At 49.4% G+C, this 19,346-nt stretch overlaps 1 protein-coding gene across 1 annotated transcript; it reads left to right on the forward strand.

Annotated features, from left to right (window-relative positions):
* The first annotated feature begins 3,005 nt into the window (after positions 1-3,005).
* Positions 3,006-10,764, forward strand: LOC100657156 (protocadherin-8). The gene is made up of 3 exons (XM_064270058.1): positions 3,006-5,832; positions 6,001-6,208; positions 6,647-10,764. The coding sequence occupies exons 1-3, from the start codon at positions 3,202-3,204 to the stop codon at positions 7,018-7,020; spliced, it is 3,213 nt and encodes a 1,070-aa protein (XP_064126128.1). The 5' UTR covers positions 3,006-3,201; the 3' UTR covers positions 7,021-10,764.
* Positions 10,765-19,346: the final 8,582 nt, after the last annotated feature.

The following is a 19,346-nucleotide window of genomic DNA, read 5'->3' on the forward strand; positions in this document are numbered from 1 at the left end:
CGGCTTTTGTGCGCCTAGATCACCGCCTGGGCGGATGGACGGGCGGGCGAGTTCCCCTCCTTCCCCTCCTCTTCCCTCTCCTCCTTCCCGGACATTTTTCCTCCCCGGGGAGTTGCTGTGCCGGCCGATGCGGTCTTTTACAACTTATTTCCATAATCTGGCGGCTGTGGGCAGCGGGGTTCGAAGCTCACTCTGCTCGCGTGCCTTCACACCTCGGCGGAGGCTCAGACAGGCCTCTGCGATCCGGCCGCAGCCGTGATGCTCGCAGCTCCCCGCCTCCGGCTCCGAGCTGCCCGGCGCTGTCGCTGTCGTTGCCACTTCCGAGCGGCCTAGAACCTGGCAGCGGATGAAACGCAGCGGGCAGGCTCCTAGTGCTCGCTGCCGTCACACACCCCTCCTCCCGCCTCTTGGCTTTTGCCTGCTTCCCGGCTCTTCCCTTTGTCCTCCTCCAAGCACGCCTTCTTTTATTTCAGCCTTGAGAATGAGCATGCTAATTCCACTCAAAGTGGAAACGCTATGAGTAATAATAGCAGGTAATTCCGATGCTCTGGTCAAGCCAAAAAAAAAGCTAACTTAAACAGCCGGGGCCGGAGTCCTGCAGCCCAGCCCTGAACCGCGAGGCGCGAGTGCGTAAAAACAGAAAGCCGAGCGTAGAGGCGCAGGTTGTAGGGTCGGCCTCCCAGCGACCGGCAGCCGGGCTTTGGACAGCTGTCTGCTCAAAAGAACAACTAAAGTCACCCTTTCGCTGCAATTCCGCTGGCAAGCCCTGAGTGCGGAAGCCGACCCCACTGACACCCCGGCCCTGTAGCGCCGCGCAGCGCCAGCCTGACCTCGCCGGGTTACGCCAGCGGAAGCGCGAAGGCCGCTGTCCGCCTGCAGAGTTCTGAATCTGGCCTCTTCTGGGCCCACAGGGAGAGGCGCTTGAGGAGGGAGAGAGGACCCTAGGAGCGCCAAAGGTCACCAGCAGGCCCCGGGCAGGGGTGTGGGGGGTGTTTCGGGGCTTAGAAGTAGAAGGTTCTTTCGCCTGCGCAGATTCCGGAGGAATATTCGGTGGGGGCGGGGAGAGAGAAAGACGTTAAATGGCATTTGGAAGGGAAAAAAGTTCAAGAGAAGGCTGGAAACTGGGCTTCTGGGGGGAGGGGGCGGGGGAGAGGGTACCCTTTTCCACATGCTGTAGCCGCTGTAGATGCATTCCCAGGGCTGCAAGGTGGAAGAAGCAGGGAAGGGAACCGAGGGCACGACATCTCTGAGGAAGCTCCAAGCTATCTACCACCTCCCTTCCCTATCCCATAAGAGCTTTTATTTATTGATGGCTAGGGCTGCATTCTCTGCTCTCCGAAAACTCCGAGGACATTCCTCATCCTGTCCACCCCCATGGCCCTCCCAGCTCCCTGCTTGGTCTCTTTACTCTGGGGGTGCTCCTGCTCTTCTGGGAGTAGACCCCAAAACACATTCCCACAGAAAGGACGCTGGCAGCAGAACTAAAATCAGGATTCAGAAGAACGCTTACTAAATGCAGTCTGCTTATCAAACTTTTCACCTTTTCTTTTTAATTTCTTCAAGTCTGTGGCTTTTGTTTTTACCTCTCCTCCTCTGTGTGCATTTGCATAGCCTACTCAATAAAGCCCTTCACTAAAAATCAGTAAGCATCCATCTTGTTCCAGATTGGACCAGTCTCTGCGGCCTTCAAGGTGGGAGAGGAGGGCGACACCTGTAGGGGGGAGCGCAGCGCTGGGTCAGCCCCGGTACCCACCCAGCCCAGAGCTTGGCAGTGCCGGAGCTCCACACTTTGGTAGGCAGATGGTTTCGTTTCCCCAGGTTCGTGCCAGGTTTCAACTTCATGCTGCGATTTTGTTCTTCTGAAATGGGATGAGTGTTGTTTCCCAGAGCGGCCCTATTAGAACAGAAAGAAAATCCTCTAAATAGGCGGAACAGGGCATGGGGGTGGGGGGAAGTTCTCTAAATGCTCTTTAATACGAACCCGGTATTGTGTGGAATTCAGCGCCCATCATCGTTTAGCCGGAGAGTTACGGCAGTGAACGGGATGAATAGAGGAACATAATGGATACATGTGGCGTTTCTCATTATATTCAAGTTAGCCCAACTCCGCTGTGGAAACTGTTCAACTTTCTCTCCCCTTAGCTTGTCACAGTGAAATAATACAGACATTGGGGCCTCTAATGGGATGACTGCCACGCCATTCTATTTCCACTGCTAACGAGGGCTTCATAAGCCTTTGATACAGTCTGATCTTTGAAACCTTTCCAAATCTCCTCAAGCTTATGCTAAATCCTATTTGGAACTTTTTTTTCCCCCTTGCCTGCTAGCGCCCAGGGCTTAAGAAAGCCATTTGGACAGTGACATGCATACTAACACATCGCAGGACTCTTTCCTGAAAGGGAAATGGCAGCTCTGATCACCGAGGCTCACACGAGCAAAACACAATTGCATACACAAATTTGAATAAAATCAATTTCCCCTTATCCTTCAGGCTCCTTAATCGAGAGGCTATTCCGGGCTCTGTGGGAAGCGGGAGAGGAGGCGAGCAGAGCCTCGCCCGGCAGAACAAGCGTCTGTGGAGAGGGGGATGCGAGCGTTTGGAAGCCTCTGAGGTGCAAAATGCAGAGAGTAGGTGGGGGGCCCGAACCACTGGGGCGAAACCCCAGGATTTTCTCACTCAGTCCAAGCAGCCGGAGGGGAGGGGTACAATTAACAAAACCATCCGTCCAATTTACTCCTAGCTCCCTGTGCCAACTCCTCTAAATGCAGGGTGCCGGCAGGAAAGAGGGAGAAAGCAAAAGGAGTCAAAGAAACAAAGGAAAGATTCCCTAATTTTCCTCTCTTGTTTTCCCCTCTAAGCCTTTCCACATTGAAGGGATTGTCGGAGGCTGGAGGAGGGGCGGTGCGAGGGCGAGACCGCCATTGGCTGCCGGGCTCGGACGATTTGCATATCGGCGGCTATAAAGGTGGAGGCGGCGCGCGTCGGCACAGCTCCAGCGAAAGGAGGGAGAGGCGCTGAGTGAGGGCGGGTCTGCGCGTCATCAGAGCCCTCCAGAGCCGGCGAGCTGCAGCCTGCAGACTTCTCCCGCACAGGGCTCGCGAAGAGCGTGCCCTGGGGCGCCTAGGACTTAACGCCCGGACCTACAAACCAGAGAGGACTCTCTTGCTCAGCCTTTTGGAATAGCAGTTGGGGCCGGCAGCATGAGCCCTGGAAGGCTCGGGGGCAGCCCCTGCCTTTTCCTCTTGCAGCTCTTCAGTCTCTGCTGGGTGCTCTCAGTGGCCCAGAGCAAGACAGTGCGATACAGCACCTTCGAGGAAGACGCCCCTGGTACGGTTATCGGGACCCTGGCGGAGGACCTGCATATGAAAGTGTCCGGAGACACAAGCTTCCGCCTGATGAAGCAGTTCAACAGCTCGCTGATCCGGGTGCGCGAGGGTGACGGGCAGCTGACCGTCGGGGACGCGGGCCTGGACCGCGAGCGGCTTTGCGGCCGGGCTCCACAGTGCGTGCTGCCCTTCGACGTGGTCAGCTTCTCCCAGGAGCAGTTTCGGCTGGTGCACGTGGAGGTGGAGGTGAGGGACGTCAACGACCATGCGCCGCGCTTTCCCCGGGCCCAGATCCCGGTGGAGGTGTCCGAGGGCGCGGCCGTGGGCACGCGCATTCCCCTGGAGGTGCCTGTGGACGAGGACGTGGGCGCCAACGGGCTGCAGAGTGTGCGCCTGGCGGAGCCTCACAGCCCGTTCCGCGTGGAGCTGCAGACGCGCGCGGACGGCGCCCAGTGCGCCGACCTGGTGTTGCTGCAGGAGCTGGACCGGGAGAGCCAGGCCACCTACAGCCTGGAGCTGGTGGCTCAGGACGGCGGCCGCCCGCCGCGCTCCGCCACCGCTGCCCTCAGCGTGCGTGTGCTGGATGCCAACGACCACAGCCCGGCCTTCCCGCAGGGCGCTGTAGCCGAGGTGGAGCTGGCGGAGGACGCGCCGGTGGGCTCTCTGCTTCTCGACCTGGACGCCGCCGACCCCGACGAGGGCCCCAACGGCGAAGTGGTGTTCTCCTTTGGCGCTCGAACCCCGCCCGAAGCGCGCCGCCTCTTCCGGCTCGACCCGCGCTCGGGCCGCCTCACCCTGGCCGGTCCCGTGGACTACGAGCGGCAGGACACCTACGAGCTGGACGTGCGGGCTCAGGATCGCGGCCCGGGACCTCGCACCGCCACCTGCAAGGTCATCGTGCGCATCCGCGACGTCAACGACAACGCTCCCGACATCGCCATCACCCCGCTGGCAGCCCCGGGCGCGCCCGCCACATCGCCCTTCGCCGCGGCTGCCGCCGCCGCTGCTCTCGGAGGGTCGGACACGACCTCGTCGGGGGGGTCTGGGAGTCCGGAGGCTGTCGCCACGTCGCTGGTTCCGGAAGGGGCGGCGCGAGAGAGCCTGGTGGCACTGGTTAGCACCTCGGACAGGGACTCGGGCGCCAACGGGCAGGTGCGCTGCGCCCTCTACGGGCACGAGCACTTTCGGCTGCAGCCGGCCTACGCTGGCAGCTACCTGGTGGTGACCGCGGCATCTTTGGACCGCGAACGCATCGCCGAGTACAACTTGACGCTGGTGGCAGAGGACCGCGGCGCGCCCCCGCTGCGCACCGTGCGACCCTACACGGTGCGCGTGGGCGACGAAAACGACAACGCGCCGCTTTTCACGCGGCCGGTCTACGAGGTGTCGGTGCGCGAGAACAACCCTCCCGGCGCCTACTTGGCCACCGTAGCCGCCCGAGACCCGGACCTGGGACGCAACGGCCAGGTCACCTACCGACTGCTAGAAGCCGAGGTGGGCCGAGCAGGGGGCGCAGTGTCCACCTACGTCTCGGTGGACCCGGCCACTGGGGCCATATATGCTCTGCGCAGCTTCGACTATGAGGCGCTGCGCCAGCTCGACGTGCGTATCCAGGCGAGCGACGGCGGCTCCCCCCAGCTTTCCAGCAGCGCCCTGGTGCAAGTGCGGGTGCTGGACCAGAACGACCACGCGCCAGTCCTGGTGCACCCGGCGCCGGCCAACGGCTCCCTAGAAGTGGCAGTTCCCGGACGCACGTCCAGGGACTCAGCGGTGGCGCGTGTACAGGCCCGGGACGCGGACGAAGGCGCCAACGGGGAACTGGTCTTCGATTTGCTGCAGCAGGAGCCGCGCGAAGCCTTCGCCATCGACCGCCGCACGGGGGAGATCGTGCTCACTGGGGACCTCTCGCAAGAGCTGCCCGGCCGCGTGTTCCGGGCGCTGCTGGTAGTTTCCGACGGCGGCCTCCCCCCTCTCTCTACTAGCGCCACCGTCAGCTTCGTAGTAACAGCAGGCGGAGAGCGCGGGCCGGAGGGGTCTGGCAGTGCTAGGGGCACGGAGCGCTCCCGCCCGCCCGGCTCTCGGCTCGGGGCATCGGGGCCAGCGCTGCAGTGGGACACGCCGCTGATCGTCATCATCGTGCTGGCCGGGAGTTGCACGCTGCTGCTCGCCGCCATCATCGCCATCGCCACCACCTGCAACCGCCGCAAGAAGGAGGTGCGCAAAGGGGGGGCCCTCCGGGAAGAGCGGCCCGGGGCGGCGGGCGGCGGATCCTCGGCTCCCGGCTCCCCGGAGGAGGCCGCCCGGGGAGCCGGGCCCAGGCCCAACATGTTCGACGTCCTCACCTTCCCTGGCAGTGGCAAAGCGCCCTTTGGCAGCCCCGCGGCCGACGCGCCCCCACCCGCGGTCGCCGCGGCCGAAGTGCCGGGCTCGGAGGGCGGCAGCGCCACGGGGGAAAGCGCCTGTCACTTCGAGGGGCAGCAGCGGCTCCGCGGCGCGCACGCCGAGGTGAGGCCTTCCTTCGGCTGGGCGCCCCCCTCCGTGCTCTGCGGACAGGCTGGGGGAAGGAACAGGAGGGCTCGGGGAGGTCGCGCTCAGGAGACGCTTAACTTATGGTACTTCTTTTTGTTTTTGTTTCTTGTCCAACTCTCGAACCCACCCTATTCCCTGCTGCAGCCCTACGGTGTCTCCCCCGGCTTCGGGAAGGAGCCGGCGCCCCCTGTGGCCGTCTGGAAGGGGCACTCGTTCAACACCATCTCCGGCCGAGAAGCGGAGAAGTTCAGCGGCAAAGACAGTGGCAAAGGGGATAGTGATTTCAACGACAGCGATTCCGACATCAGCGGGGATGCTCTGAAAAAGGATCTCATCAACCACATGCAGAGTGGTGAGGACTCTTCTTCCCCACCAAGTTCAGCGTTCTTCCCCTCCCGCCTTGCTTCCCTCCTCTCATCTCGGTTCCCAACCCCCTTCTCGCTCCCAATTTTTCCCCCCACTCCTCTGAGTGGCGAACCCAGGCTTGCCTCATACAGTAAATTTCAAAATACCCAGTCGAGGCAGCTCCACCATTTGAATAATGTACACTCCCACCCTGTTAGGCGGAGGGAGGGGTGGTGCTAGCCAGATAAAGATGCGGCGCCAGCTTGCTGTTAAGGTGATTTCACAGGAAGCCATGCGCCTTTCAAATCTTGAGTCACAGTGTTCATCTTCTTACATGCTTTTCTCTTCAGCCTCCCTGACCCTGTCTGACATTCTGAAGATGGAGGCCCAGGTGTGTTAATCCCAGTAATAACCATCATGCTCTCTTCCCTTACTCTTACGCTAGGACTGTGGGCGTGCACCGCGGAGTGTAAGATCCTCGGCCACTCAGACCGATGCTGGAGTCCCTCCTGCGGGGGGCCCAATGCGCCTCCCCTGCCTCACCCACCAGCCCAGATGTCCACCTTCTGTAAGAGCACGTCCCTGCCTCGGGATCCCCTGCGAAGGGACAATTACTACCAGGCCCAGCTGCCCAAGACAGTGGGGCTGCAGAGTGTCTATGAGAAAGTGCTGCACAGGGACTATGACAGGACAGTCACTCTCCTCTCCCCGCCCCGCCCGGGGAGGCTCCCAGACCTGCAGGAGATCAGCGTCCCTCTCTACCAGTCCCCCCCTGGTAGGTACCTGTCCCCGAAGAAGGAGGCCAATGAAAATGTGTAATCCCACGCTGCATGTCTTCACACACATACAGGCCATTCTGAGAAGCCCCTAAGTTAATTGACCGGTGTCAGTGTTGTATATATAAATATGCAAGACGTGCCTTAAAATGAAGTTGTTGGAAGCTGTTTCCAATCACATGAGTACTGTTTGGTATTTGCAAACAAACGGAAAAAAGTAGTCAATGTAACTTTTATGAAATGTGTGCAGTATTTAATTTTTCTTATCATGCTATGGATTTTAAGTTCACTTTCGGCTTGCCGTTTTCTTAGTGTTTTTAACCTGTACATTGTGTAATGTAATGTTTGTATATAATTAAATTTTGTTCTATTTTTATATACTAAAAGCTAAAGTGGACGTTATTGCCAAAGGAACTGTCTGTAAGACAAAAAAAAAAATATGTTGGAATTACTGAATGGAAATTTCTTTCATCTGAAACAATCTAGTGTTTGAGAAATTTTGCCTTGCCAAGTATAACTTGTATATCTTGAGTCTGTGGTAGATTTCAAGTTCAATGTTATTTAATTACATTTGGATTTCTGTAAACCATGTCACTTATAAGCACAGTAATAAAGGATTTGTCATGTGTTTGAAGAATCTGCTAATTGCTTTTCATGGAGTTACCTATAGTCAGACATCAACAGATAATTTGAGTACCAGAATTAAGCCTTCTTTCAAGTTCTATTTATTTGAGCCAGTTCAAATAATTAATGTTCATGGCAATATTAAACCTCTGAGAGATCAACTATTGGGAAATTTCACCAAGTTATTAAAAATACTTGTTTTTTTTTTAAAAAGTGTGTGCATCTTCATATATATCAAGCACTCTATAAAATTCCTGCCCTAATTTATTCACTCAGTGAGTATTTATTAAGCATCTACCAAAAAGCGGAGGAAGCTAAGTTAGGGTTGTTCATTCATTAAGTAAGCAAACATCTGCAGAGTATTACAAGCTGCCATTAACTCCTCTAGGAGCTGGAGACCAAAGGCGAAGAAGACATAGTCCCAGTGAGCTCTCAGCATATCAGGGATACTGGTATTAAAAAGACACCCAAGTTTATGGGTGAAATGGCATGATGCCAAAGATTTGCTTTAAAATATTCCAGGAAAAGAAAAAACAGGAGGGGTGGGAATATGAAACGATTGATAAAACGTTTGTCAGTGCTGGTATGGGTGCGTGTAGGAAGATTCATTATTTCTATCTCTCAATTTATGTGTTTATATCTGATAGCGTATATAATAGAAGGTTAAATTAAAAAAAAAAAAACACTCTAGAGGTATAAAGCCATATAATAAACAGAAAAAATTTTTACCCTTCCCTAAACTTCTGCAATTTCTTTCTAGCCAAATATTTCTGTTTCAGGAATACCTGCTCTTAACAATGCATTCTTTTCATTTGCAAATTAAAATGGTGATGATAATGAGAGCTAGCATTTACTGAGTGATCTTTGTGACTGGAGCTCCATAAAAAGCACTCTGTAAGAATTAATTCATTTCATCCTCACAGCTACCCCCATAAGAGGGGAAGTATCATCTCCATTTTGCACCGGGAGGTTAGGTAAAGTGCCCAAAATCATAGTCAGGTGACTGTCCAGGGTGAAATTCCAGGCCAGTTTAGGGCAGAAAAATGATGTAGTGAAAAAAGTTTGTTTTTCTTTTTCTTTTTTTAATAAACATGAAAGAGTTAGGTGAAAAAGTCCCAGTGCATTGCCTTTACTGCCTGATTATTGTTTAGTCCTTTGTATTTGTGAAGTGCCTGTGTTCCTTTATTACTAATTATAGAGTGTGAGGCACCAAAATGAATAGAGAAGCCCTCCAAGCTGCCTGTTGAAGTCATAATTGAAACCAGTGGTGGCTCCAAGCTGAACAGCAGGGTAAGTGCACACAAGTGCTTCGCCACCCACCGCCTGTGCAAAGTTCAGTGGTTTCTTCAGGCAACCGAGCTGCGCATGCGCCTGAGGAACTCAGCCTTTGCAGGCCTCAGGTCTTTAAAGAAACCTGTTCATCCAGAGCCATGATGACTAGGCCCAAGAGGAGGGACTCCAGGGTAGTGGTGGTGGTGTTAGGTGCCCTTGAGTTTATTTTGGACCCATAGCGACCCCATGTGATGGAGTAGAGCTGCCCAGTAGGGTTTCCTAATGTAACCTTTACGGAAGCAGATGGCCAGGTCTTTCTCCCGGAAAATGGCTGGGTGGGTTTGAACCACTAACCTTACAGTTAGCAGATGAGCACTGAGCCATTTGTGTCACCAGGGCTCCTTGAGCCAGTCGGGTAAGTGCAGAGCAGAATAAATAATCCCGTGGGACAGCAGTGGGTTTTTGGCAGCCCAAAAGCCTCCAGTTTCTGACTGTGGTTTGCTTGCTTGTGTCCTTCAAAAGTACAATGTTATTGTCATTATTTATTTTGTACTGTGTAAGCGATTTCATTATTCCAAAAAATTTGGTTTTCAAAACCTTTCAGACTTCACAGTGATATTTTTTTTCCCCCTTAGAGAAATGACCATTAAAAATCTTGTTTTTACTTTGGAACTTTAAAAAAATCAAACACATTATTCAGTCCTGATATAAAAAAAAAAAAAAAATTTTATGTGTTTGTTTAAACAAAATGAAAAGAGAAGAAGGAGGATCTTCTAAGAGACAGGAGAAAGGGCTCTCAGAGAAACAGGGCCTGTATGAAAGGAGCCTTCTGCTTTTCTCTAGAAATGTTTAATCTCAAGCATATTTTTATGAAAATAAGTTGTTTTATTACATTTCCAGTTGCCATTGAGTTGATTTTGACTCATGGTGACCTTATGTGTGTCAGAGCAGAACTATACTCCACAGGGTTTTCGGTGGCTGACTTTTTTAAAAAAAGGTTGCCAGGCCTTTCTTTTGAGGCATCTCTGGATGGACTCAAACCTTCAACCTTTCAGGTAGTAGCCAAGCACATTAACCATTTGCACTACCTAAACCAAACAAAAAACTCGTTGCTGTCGAGTCGATTCCGATTCATAGCAACCCTATGGAAACCCTGATGGCGTAGTGGTTAAGAGCTCGGCTGCTAACCAAAAGTTCGGCAGTTCAAATCCACCAGGCGCTCCTTGGAAACCCTATGGGGCAGTTCTACTCTGTCCTATAGGGTCACTATGAGTTGCACTACCCAGGGACACCTTTATTAAATTAAATGAGATTATATATATGGAGAATACTTAGCACAATACCTGGCTTATAGTAAGCACTCAGTATGTCCTGTCATCTTTTCTTGCCTTTCTTTGGAGACTGTCTCCACCACAGCTAGCAGGGAAGCCCCAACCACTAAGGAAGATGAAGTAGACCCCGGATGTCTGGCCTTGTTCTGACACTAATTTGCCTTCTTTACCTCTTCCACTTTCATCATGTAGACCAGAGCCTTCTGAGTCATCAATACTCTACAAACAAGGATGGCTAAAGGGAATTATCACAGGCAAACTCACCACCTCCTAGAGCAGTCAATACTCTACAAACAAATGAGGCTAAAGGGAACATCACAGGCAAACCTGCAAGCACTAGAGGTTTATGATGGTGCCACAGATGTCTCTCTGGAGGTGGAGGCCAGCAACCCTTGGGTACCTTCGCAGTGATAGGTTATGGGAGGGCCCTTGGGGAAGAGAGAAGTCACCTTGAGAGAGAAAGCTAAAGCCAGACTTTACCTCTTTCACATTTTCGTCTCTGGCCCCATTGACTTGGATGTCCTATGCTTCCTATAATAAAATATCCATCAAGGAAACCACTTCAGAAAATTAAAATGTAAGTGGTTTCAAAGTCTATTGAAAAATGCACTCTGAAATAGAGCAAAAACAGGATGCATGTCTCCAAATACAAATATATACGCACATGGAGAGGGAAAAAAATTATAATCAGGATGAGTTCCATGCCATATTTAGCTAAATTTCTGGCTTATTCCACTTGGCAAATATAAGCTTTTATCTTATAAAAAATTCCATTTTAGAAAACAAGCATATGCACTTTAGTCCTGAATTCAGTAACACAAGGATAATTGGATGGCTGTAAGTTTTGAAAGCAAACTGAAGCAAAGTAATACAACACTTGATGTGGTACTGTGCTCTGCAACAACTGAGAAGGACTTTGAAAGCGCTGTCTTGGTTTTCAACAGGCGTGCAATAACTCAAGAGAGTATTTATTATTCCTTTTCTTTAGAGGGGGACAATCTGCAATGGAATTCACCAACAGGGTCGAAGTCAACTAACGAGTGGACAGCAGGTAGAAAGAGATACCAGGCTGTTCTAAAAGCCATCATTTAAACCAACAGATTAAATGTGCTCTTTTAGTGGAAAAAAAAAATTTTTTTTTTTTTTTTTAGTGGGGTGGAGGGGGAGATTTTCATTCATTATCAGAGTACAGGATTTGCTCCCAAAAAGCATGTTTAAGGAATTTCAACATGTCAAATTGAACCCTGCATAGTTCACTACAGAATTAGGAAAACTCTGTTTGCCAGCCTAGTAAGGTTCCTTCAATTCAACATGCCCAACCAAGACCATTCCCCATTGTCTGACACCATTACCCTCCAAACTACCCATCTCTGGCAACTGTAAATGGAACTGCAATTTTTAGACCAAACCCAAAATATTCCACTCTCTTTCTTTTTTTTTTTTTTTTACTTTCTTACTTTTTTTTTTTTTTAATATTGTATTTTTGGTGAAAATATACGCAGCAAAACATGCTCGCATTCAATGATTTCTACACATAATTTTCAGTGACATGGGTTACATTCTTCACATTGTATCAACATTCTCATTATTTCTGTTCTAGTTGTTTCACTCCCATTAACTTGGACTCACTGCCCCCCAAACTTCTCATCTGTGCTTTAAAGTAGCTGTTGTCCATTTGATCTCACGTAGATAATTTTTAAAATGGCACAGTACTCAAGGGAGACATTCTTAAATTTTTGAACTAAACTACTATTCAGTTTAAAGGTGTCTTCAGGGATAGTTTTGCTTCAAGGTTTAAAGACTATCTCAGGGCAAGATTCTCAGGGATTCTTCCAGCCTCATGGGTTCAGTAAGTCCAGATTCTTTAAGAATTTGAAGTTCTGTTCCACGTTTTTCTCCCTTTCTGTCAGGATCCATATATTGTGATCCTGATCAGAGCATTCAGTATAGTAGCGGGGCACCATCTAGTTCTTCTGGTCTCAAGGTAGAGGAGGCGATATTTCATAGGGACAAATAGTCCTGTAGTCCAATTCCTTCTCTGAATCTTCTTTCTCTTTTGCTCCAGATGAATAGAGACCAATAGTTGTGTCTTAGATGGCTGCTCATAAGCTTTCAAAATCCCAGACACTACTCACCAAACTAGAGCCACTCTATTTCTTACTTCCAATATCCAATCAGTCAAGGCCCACTGATTCAACCTTTTAAGCATTTTTAATTGTCCCTTCACTCTGCTGTAGCAGATATGATGTTCTGCCCCATATTCCTCTGCCCACCTCTGAGCTTAGCTCAGAGCCAACTCCACTAAGACAGGCTCCATCACAAGCACCAGGGTCTCTGCTGCTGGAGACCTGTTGAGGGCTTTTGACAGTGTTGGGGCCACAGAAGCTTGTTCGGCCTGTGTACAGTACAGCCTAGGAGTACTGGGGATTGAAGGTCTGAGGGACAACCCTCAAACAACTAGGGAAAAGAGTCGGTGGATAAATACCCCAGCTTTCCAATTCCTTGGAAGGACCACTTTCAGCTGTGTTCTACGCAGTTCCTCTGAGGGTTCCAGTGAATTTGAGCCCCAGTTTCCCACAGTAGTAACTCACTCAGTAACACACACTTTATGGGTTTTCTCCCCTCCTTGTCTCACTTTCCTCACTCCTTCACTTGTGTTTCCTGGGATCATCTTCCAAATAAACTATCTGTGGTACAATTACACATTCAGCTGCTAACCAAAAGGTTGGCAGTTCAAACCCACCCAGCAGCTCCATGACAGAAAGAGCTGGTGATCTGCTTCCATAGGGATTATAGCCAAGAAAACTCCATGAAGCAGTTCTACTTTGTCCTATAGGGTTGCTAGGAGTCAAAAATTGATTCAATGGCACCCATAAACAACAACACTCAAGTTCTGGTTTCAGCGTCTGCTTTCAGGGGCACTATCCAAATTAGGATGGCCACATAATAAGGAAGATACATTTTATGTGTGATTACTTTGTTCCAGGCACTGTATTAAGCATTTTACAGGTGTTATCTATTTAAAGGTATTATTTAATTGAATGGTACAATGGAGCCCTGGTGGCGCAGTGGTTGACCTTGGCTGCTGACCAAAAGGTCAGCAGTTCCAAATCACCAGCTACTCCCTGGAAACCCTATGGGGCAGTTCTACTCTGTCCTGTAGGGTTGCTGTGCGTCAGAATCGAAATCGGAATCAATGGCAACAGGTTTGGGTTTTTTTGGAATAGTACAGTTACCGCTCAGCTACTAACAGAAAGGTTGGCAGCTTGAATCCACCCAACAATGCTTCAGAAGAGAGGCCTGGTGATCTACCTCTGTAGGATTACAGCCATTCATCTGGGGTTTTAAACGCTAGCAAGAGGCCAGCTAAGATGCATCAATTGATCTCAGCCCACCTGAAGCAAGGAAGAATGAAGAACACCAAAGGCACAAGGTAATTATGAGCCTAAGAGACAGAAAGGACCACATAAGCCAGAGACTACATCAGCCTGAGACCAGAAGAACTAAATGGTGCCCGGCCACAACTGATGACTGCCCTAACAGGGACACAACAGAGAACCCCTGAGGGAGCAGGAGAGCAGTGGGATACAGACCCCAAATTCTCATAGAAAGACCAGATTTAGTGGTCAGACTGGGACTAGAAGGACCCCAGAGGCCATGGTCCCCAGACCTTCTGTTAGCCCAAGACAGGATCCATTCCCAAAGCCAACTCTTCAGACAGGGCTTGGACTGGAATATGGGATGTAAAATGATACTGGTGAAAAATGAGCTTTTTGGATCAAGTAGACACATGAGACTATGTTGGCATCTCCTGTCTGGAGGGGAGATGAGAGGGCAGAGGGGGCCAGAAGCTGCCCCAATGGACGTCAGGAGAGAGAGTGGAGGGAAGGACTGTGCTGTCTCATTAGGGGAAGAGCAATTAGGAGTGTACAGCAAGGTGTATAATTAAAAAATATATATTATAGCCATTGAAAATCCTATGGAGCACAGTTCAGAAGCATATGGGGTCACCATGAGTCAGAACCAACTTGATGGCAATGGGTTTGATTTGATTTATCTAATTTAATCCTCACAACCTTATAAGGTTAACTCATTAAACCATTTTACATTTGGGAAAAGTGAGGCTTGGAGAAGTAAAGTAACTTATAATAGGTTTTTGTTGTCTTTAGCTGTCCTTGAGTCTGCCCCCGACTCGTAGTGACCCAACACACAATGAAACAAAATGCTGCCCAATCTTGCACCATGATCAATTGCAGATGGAACCATTGTGATCCATAGGGCTTATACTAGCTGATTTCAGAAGTAAATCACAAGGCCTCTCTTCCCAGTTTGTCTTAGCTTGGAAGCTTCGCTGAAACCTGCTCATCATCACAGCAACACACAGCCCTCCACTAACAGACAGGTGGTGGTTGCAGGTGAGGTACATTGGCCAGGAATCGAACCTAGATCTCTCACATGGAAGGTGAGAATTCTACCACTGGCCCACCACAGCCTCCATTGCCACAAGTGATACAGCTAATAATAGAAGGAGCTAGGATTGAAATCAAGATCTGGCTCCATCCTCCATACTGTTGTCATAAAGAATTTTTAAACTATCTAATCGTGTCACTCTGATTAACACACATGATGGCTTCATATTGCTTTTACATAAATTCCACAGTGCTGCCCATGACATCCAGGCCTTCATGTTCTGCCTCCTGCTTCCCTCCCCAGTCTCCATCCTGCCCCATTCCTTCTCCCCCCACCTCCCAACACACACCTGGCACTTCAGCCAGAAGGAACTATTTGTGTCTCACTTCTCCATCCAAGGCCTCCTTCTGCCTGGAATGACATTCTGTTTCCTCCTCCTCTCTCCCCATCCCACCCATTCTCTGGCCCTTTCTTCTTATCTATCCTTCAAGAGTCTGTTCAAGAATCACTTCATTAAAGAAGGCTTCTGTGCTCTGCCTTCCTCAGTGCCCTCTCCCAGTCACCAGCCAGGCAGGACAGAGTACTCCTCCTGTGTGTTTTAGCAGCATGCCCAAACTGAGAGGAACTGTTATTCCAATCGTCTGTCTTCCCCACTGGCCCATAAGCTCCCTGAAGTTAAGGACGATCTGTGTTTTTCAACTCTGTGTCTCTAGCACCTGGGACGCTGGCTGGCACATAACAGGGATTCAATAAAAGCACTTGTTGAGTGGAATGATTCACTAAGCCAAGCACGAAAGGTCATGGTTATGTACCCATAGCCAAGAGACACTGCATTCACAAGTCATCGTATCCCAGCACGGGGAGTCTGTGCTAGATATGCCTCTGAATCAGACGTGACCAAAAGATCCAGTATCTCATCCATCCCAGCTTGTCAGATGACTCCAGGAGTGCTGGAGGATGCAGAGCAGTATCAGCCCTGGCCAAGTAGGACCTAACTTTATCCACTGAAGATCAAGCTCTCCCCACCTTCCAGTCTCAGTCAGTGTGACGGCGTCTCTTTAGACTCAACCCAAGAGATTCCTAGAAGTTTGCAGGTACCATGCATCTAGATAATTGATGTGTTGTAGTCCATTTTGGTGAAGTCTCTGGGTGGCACAAACAGTTAAGTGCTCAACTGTTATCCAAAAGGTTGGTGGTTCTAACCCACCCAGAGGTGCCTCAGAAGACAGGCTTGGTGATCTACTTCCAATAGGTTACAGCCTGGAAAACCCTATGGAGCAATTCTACTCTGCACACATGGGGTCGACATGAGTTGGAATTGATTCAACAGTAACTAACAACGAGAAGTGTGTTTTGGTATCTGAACCCCCATGACCCAAATAATTTAGATAACTGTCAAATCTCCACTTTGTTCTACACAAACATGGCAACCGTAAAGTTGAAATCTTCAAATTATTTTCTATGCTATTAGTCTTTTGTTTTCTTGAGGCCTTGTCTATTTTTCAAAATTTTCTTCCTGTCATTTCAAGGAAAGTAGATGGTGAGGGGTGAGGCTTTGCTTCTAATGAATGCCACTAGATTATCAGAGAAAGAGCTAGGCTACTCGGGGTAGGGTAGGGTGGGAGGGAAGCTCATTTTTATTCAGCAACTGACTTTCTGCCATCACTTAACCTCGTTGTGATTCATTCTGCTTATCAGCCAAAAGCCCTTAATCATCGGCCTCACTGGAGGTCTGAGAATGAACTAATGAAGATGCTGAAGTGCCACAGGAATGTTAAGGACTCCGCCAGCCATCACCTGCACTAAAGAAATTCAGTGTAACCTCTCTGGCTCTGGCATTCTTCCCTGTGCATGTGAAGATGTACTGCCCAGGTCATGTCTACACACAAAAGCTAGTAAAATCCACATTCTACATAATCATCTAGCTATTTGCATGTATCCATATGGGACTCTTTTAAGTATCTTTATAAGTCCTTAAATTCCTAGCTTGATTTGGGGCAATTGTCCCAAGTTCCCTAAAAGCGGAGCCTGAGATGGGGATTCTTGTGAAAGTGATTTATTGAGGAAGTGCTCTCAGGAAAAGAAGAGAGAAGCAAGTAAGGTTGCGTAGGGGAAGAAAGCTAAAAAGTTGGTGGTCTTAGCTGAAGACTGGCTTCAGCCTGGTCCTACCTGGAGCTTGAAGCACAAATGTGTACTCTCCTGAGGCAAAAGGGGACTCTTTTGTACCCTAAAGTTGGTCAGTCTGCGGCCCCTGATAGGGAGTGTAGTTCATAGCCTCTCAGATAAGAGGCTCCCATTAGGCAGAGGGCAATTCTCCTGACAAGGGGCCACTGGGAGCCTTCAACAGCCAGTACTCACAGCAGCTAGGGGTAAGGCCCCACGGAGGGATGTGGACAGGGCACTAACAGCATCCACTACATCAGGGTTCTCAAACTTGCCTGTGCTAAACACAGATTGCTGGGCCCCAGGTCCAAAGTTTCTGATTCAGTGAGTCTGGTGGGCAGCCCTATAATTTGCATTTCTGATGGTGCTAAATATACCGTAGACTGCCAGAAGAACAAACAAATCTCTCTTGGAAGAAGTGTACCTAGAATGTTCCTTAGAAGCAAGGATGGTGAGACTTCATCTCACGTACTTTGGACATGTGATCAGGAGGGACCAGTCCCTGGAGAAGAACATCATACTTGGTAAAGTACAGGGTCAGCGGAAAAGAGGGAGAACCTCAGCGACATCAATGGACGCAGTGACTGCAACAATGGGCTCAAACATAGCAACCATTGTGAGGATGGCATAACAGTGCAATGTTTTGTTCTGTTGTACATGAGATCTGATGAGAAGCAGTCCCATGCTACTCACCATTGGCCAGGCTCAGCTTTAAGGGGACACTTTGGCAGGGACACAGGAGAACTTGTGCATGCCCCCAGGGGAATCATTTGGCGATGAGGAGAGTCAATGCAATAATGTTGCATGGAGGAAATCTGGTAAACAATCTGTGATGATGCAAGTTACTCAAAACTGAGATGAGCCATCTCAGGAGGTAGTAATTCCCTGTCAGTGGAGCTTTCTGGCAAAGGCTAGACAATCAGCTGGTAGAGTAAAAGGGCGAGGGGGAACCTGGATTAGAGGTTGGACCAGGTGGCCTTTAAACTTCCCCCCAAGCTTATTAGTTCACAACTTTCTGAAAATGTTTGGAGTGCACGTCCTTCCACTCTCCAGATGTTCTCAAGGTCCCATCACACTTTACCCGATTCTCGAATGAGTAGAAAGCTTAGCACTCCAGCTCTTATTCCAGTTTACTTATTAAAAAACTTATTAAGAACCCCCAAATTATTTCCAGCTTTCTAAGAAGAACCAAAATAATTCCTGCTTTTCTGGTTGCATGCTTAATGAACTGGAAGACAAGTTCTCAAAGAATTGCCCCCATATCAGCACCACCAGCATCACCTGGGAACTTTTTAGAAATGCAAACTCTAAGGCCCCAACCCAGACCTACTAACTCAGAAGATCTGGGGCTGGGGCTCAAAAATATGGGTTTTAACAAGCCCTTCAAGTGATTCTGATTTTCTCCTTTTATGGTGCTCAGCCCAACTCTTGTTCCTGTGAAATTGCCTGTGATTTGATTAAGGTATTTTCCAAGCCACTTTCGGTTGTTTATAAAATATCCTACTCTTGACAGGCCTATGAGAACAGATCATGATGAGCTGCCCCATCTTGCAGAGAGGGAAACTGAGATCAAGAGATTATCAGAAACAGGTGTATTCCCAGTCATTTCCTTACTCCATGGGAAACCCTGGTGGCATAGTGATGATTAAGAGCTACTGCTGCTAACCAAAAGGTTGGCAGTTCAAATCCACCAGGCTCTCCTTGGAAACCCTACAGGGCAGTTCTACTCTTTTCTATAGGATCGCTATGAGTCGGAATCGACTCAACGGCAACGGGTTTATCTCTCTCTTAAATGCTTATTTAATGGAGATTTTTATTCAGGATAAGTCTCCATATCTATGTTCCTTTTAAATCACTTAAGAATCAAGCTACTGGGGTCGTATTTCGGCTGACCTCGCACGTCCACTTATCCCAGACCCATGTTCTAGAATACAAAGGTACGGTAATTCTTTTCCACTCTTCAGCCTCGCTAATCAGAGAAGCTCATTGGCTTGCCATGCACTGAGTGATACAACTGAAGTTTCTAGGCTCGGGGAGGGGGCATTAGATTCAGATACAACCAAAAATGTTAGGTGATCTGAGTTACTGTAGCAGTGGAGATGTGAAAAGACAAGGCTGGATTTGCGTGCTCTCTCTCTTACTCCTTAAGCTATGGGCATAAGCAATTGCCAATTTGTTTGACCAAGTAATCATGAGGGAATCTCTGGGCTCACACAGCTCTAGCCAGTCAAGGAGGAATGAACAGGTCTGGGCAGTGTGTGAAAACCAAAACCCCCACAAAATGAAACTAGATCCAGAAAATTATAGTTTCCAGAACTCCTCTCAGAAAGATTCCTGTATGTGATTGGCATATCAGTATCAAGGGGTGGTGGCTGGTAAACTGCCTCCCAAGGAGCACCTGTCTGTTAGTTGTATTGTTTTTGTTTGCTGAACGGGACAGGCACAGATTGGGAAAGTGAAGTTGCTGGGAGGAGGAGAGGGTGATTATCCTTCTCTGCCCTTTCCTCATGTGGGTGCCATCATTCCTCAAAGTAAATGTGAAATGAATATTTAAAGAGCATAGGCTTAG

Source organism: Loxodonta africana, chromosome 17 (genome assembly GCF_030014295.1).
Source record: "Loxodonta africana isolate mLoxAfr1 chromosome 17, mLoxAfr1.hap2, whole genome shotgun sequence".
Taxonomy (NCBI): Eukaryota; Metazoa; Chordata; class Mammalia; order Proboscidea; family Elephantidae; genus Loxodonta; species Loxodonta africana.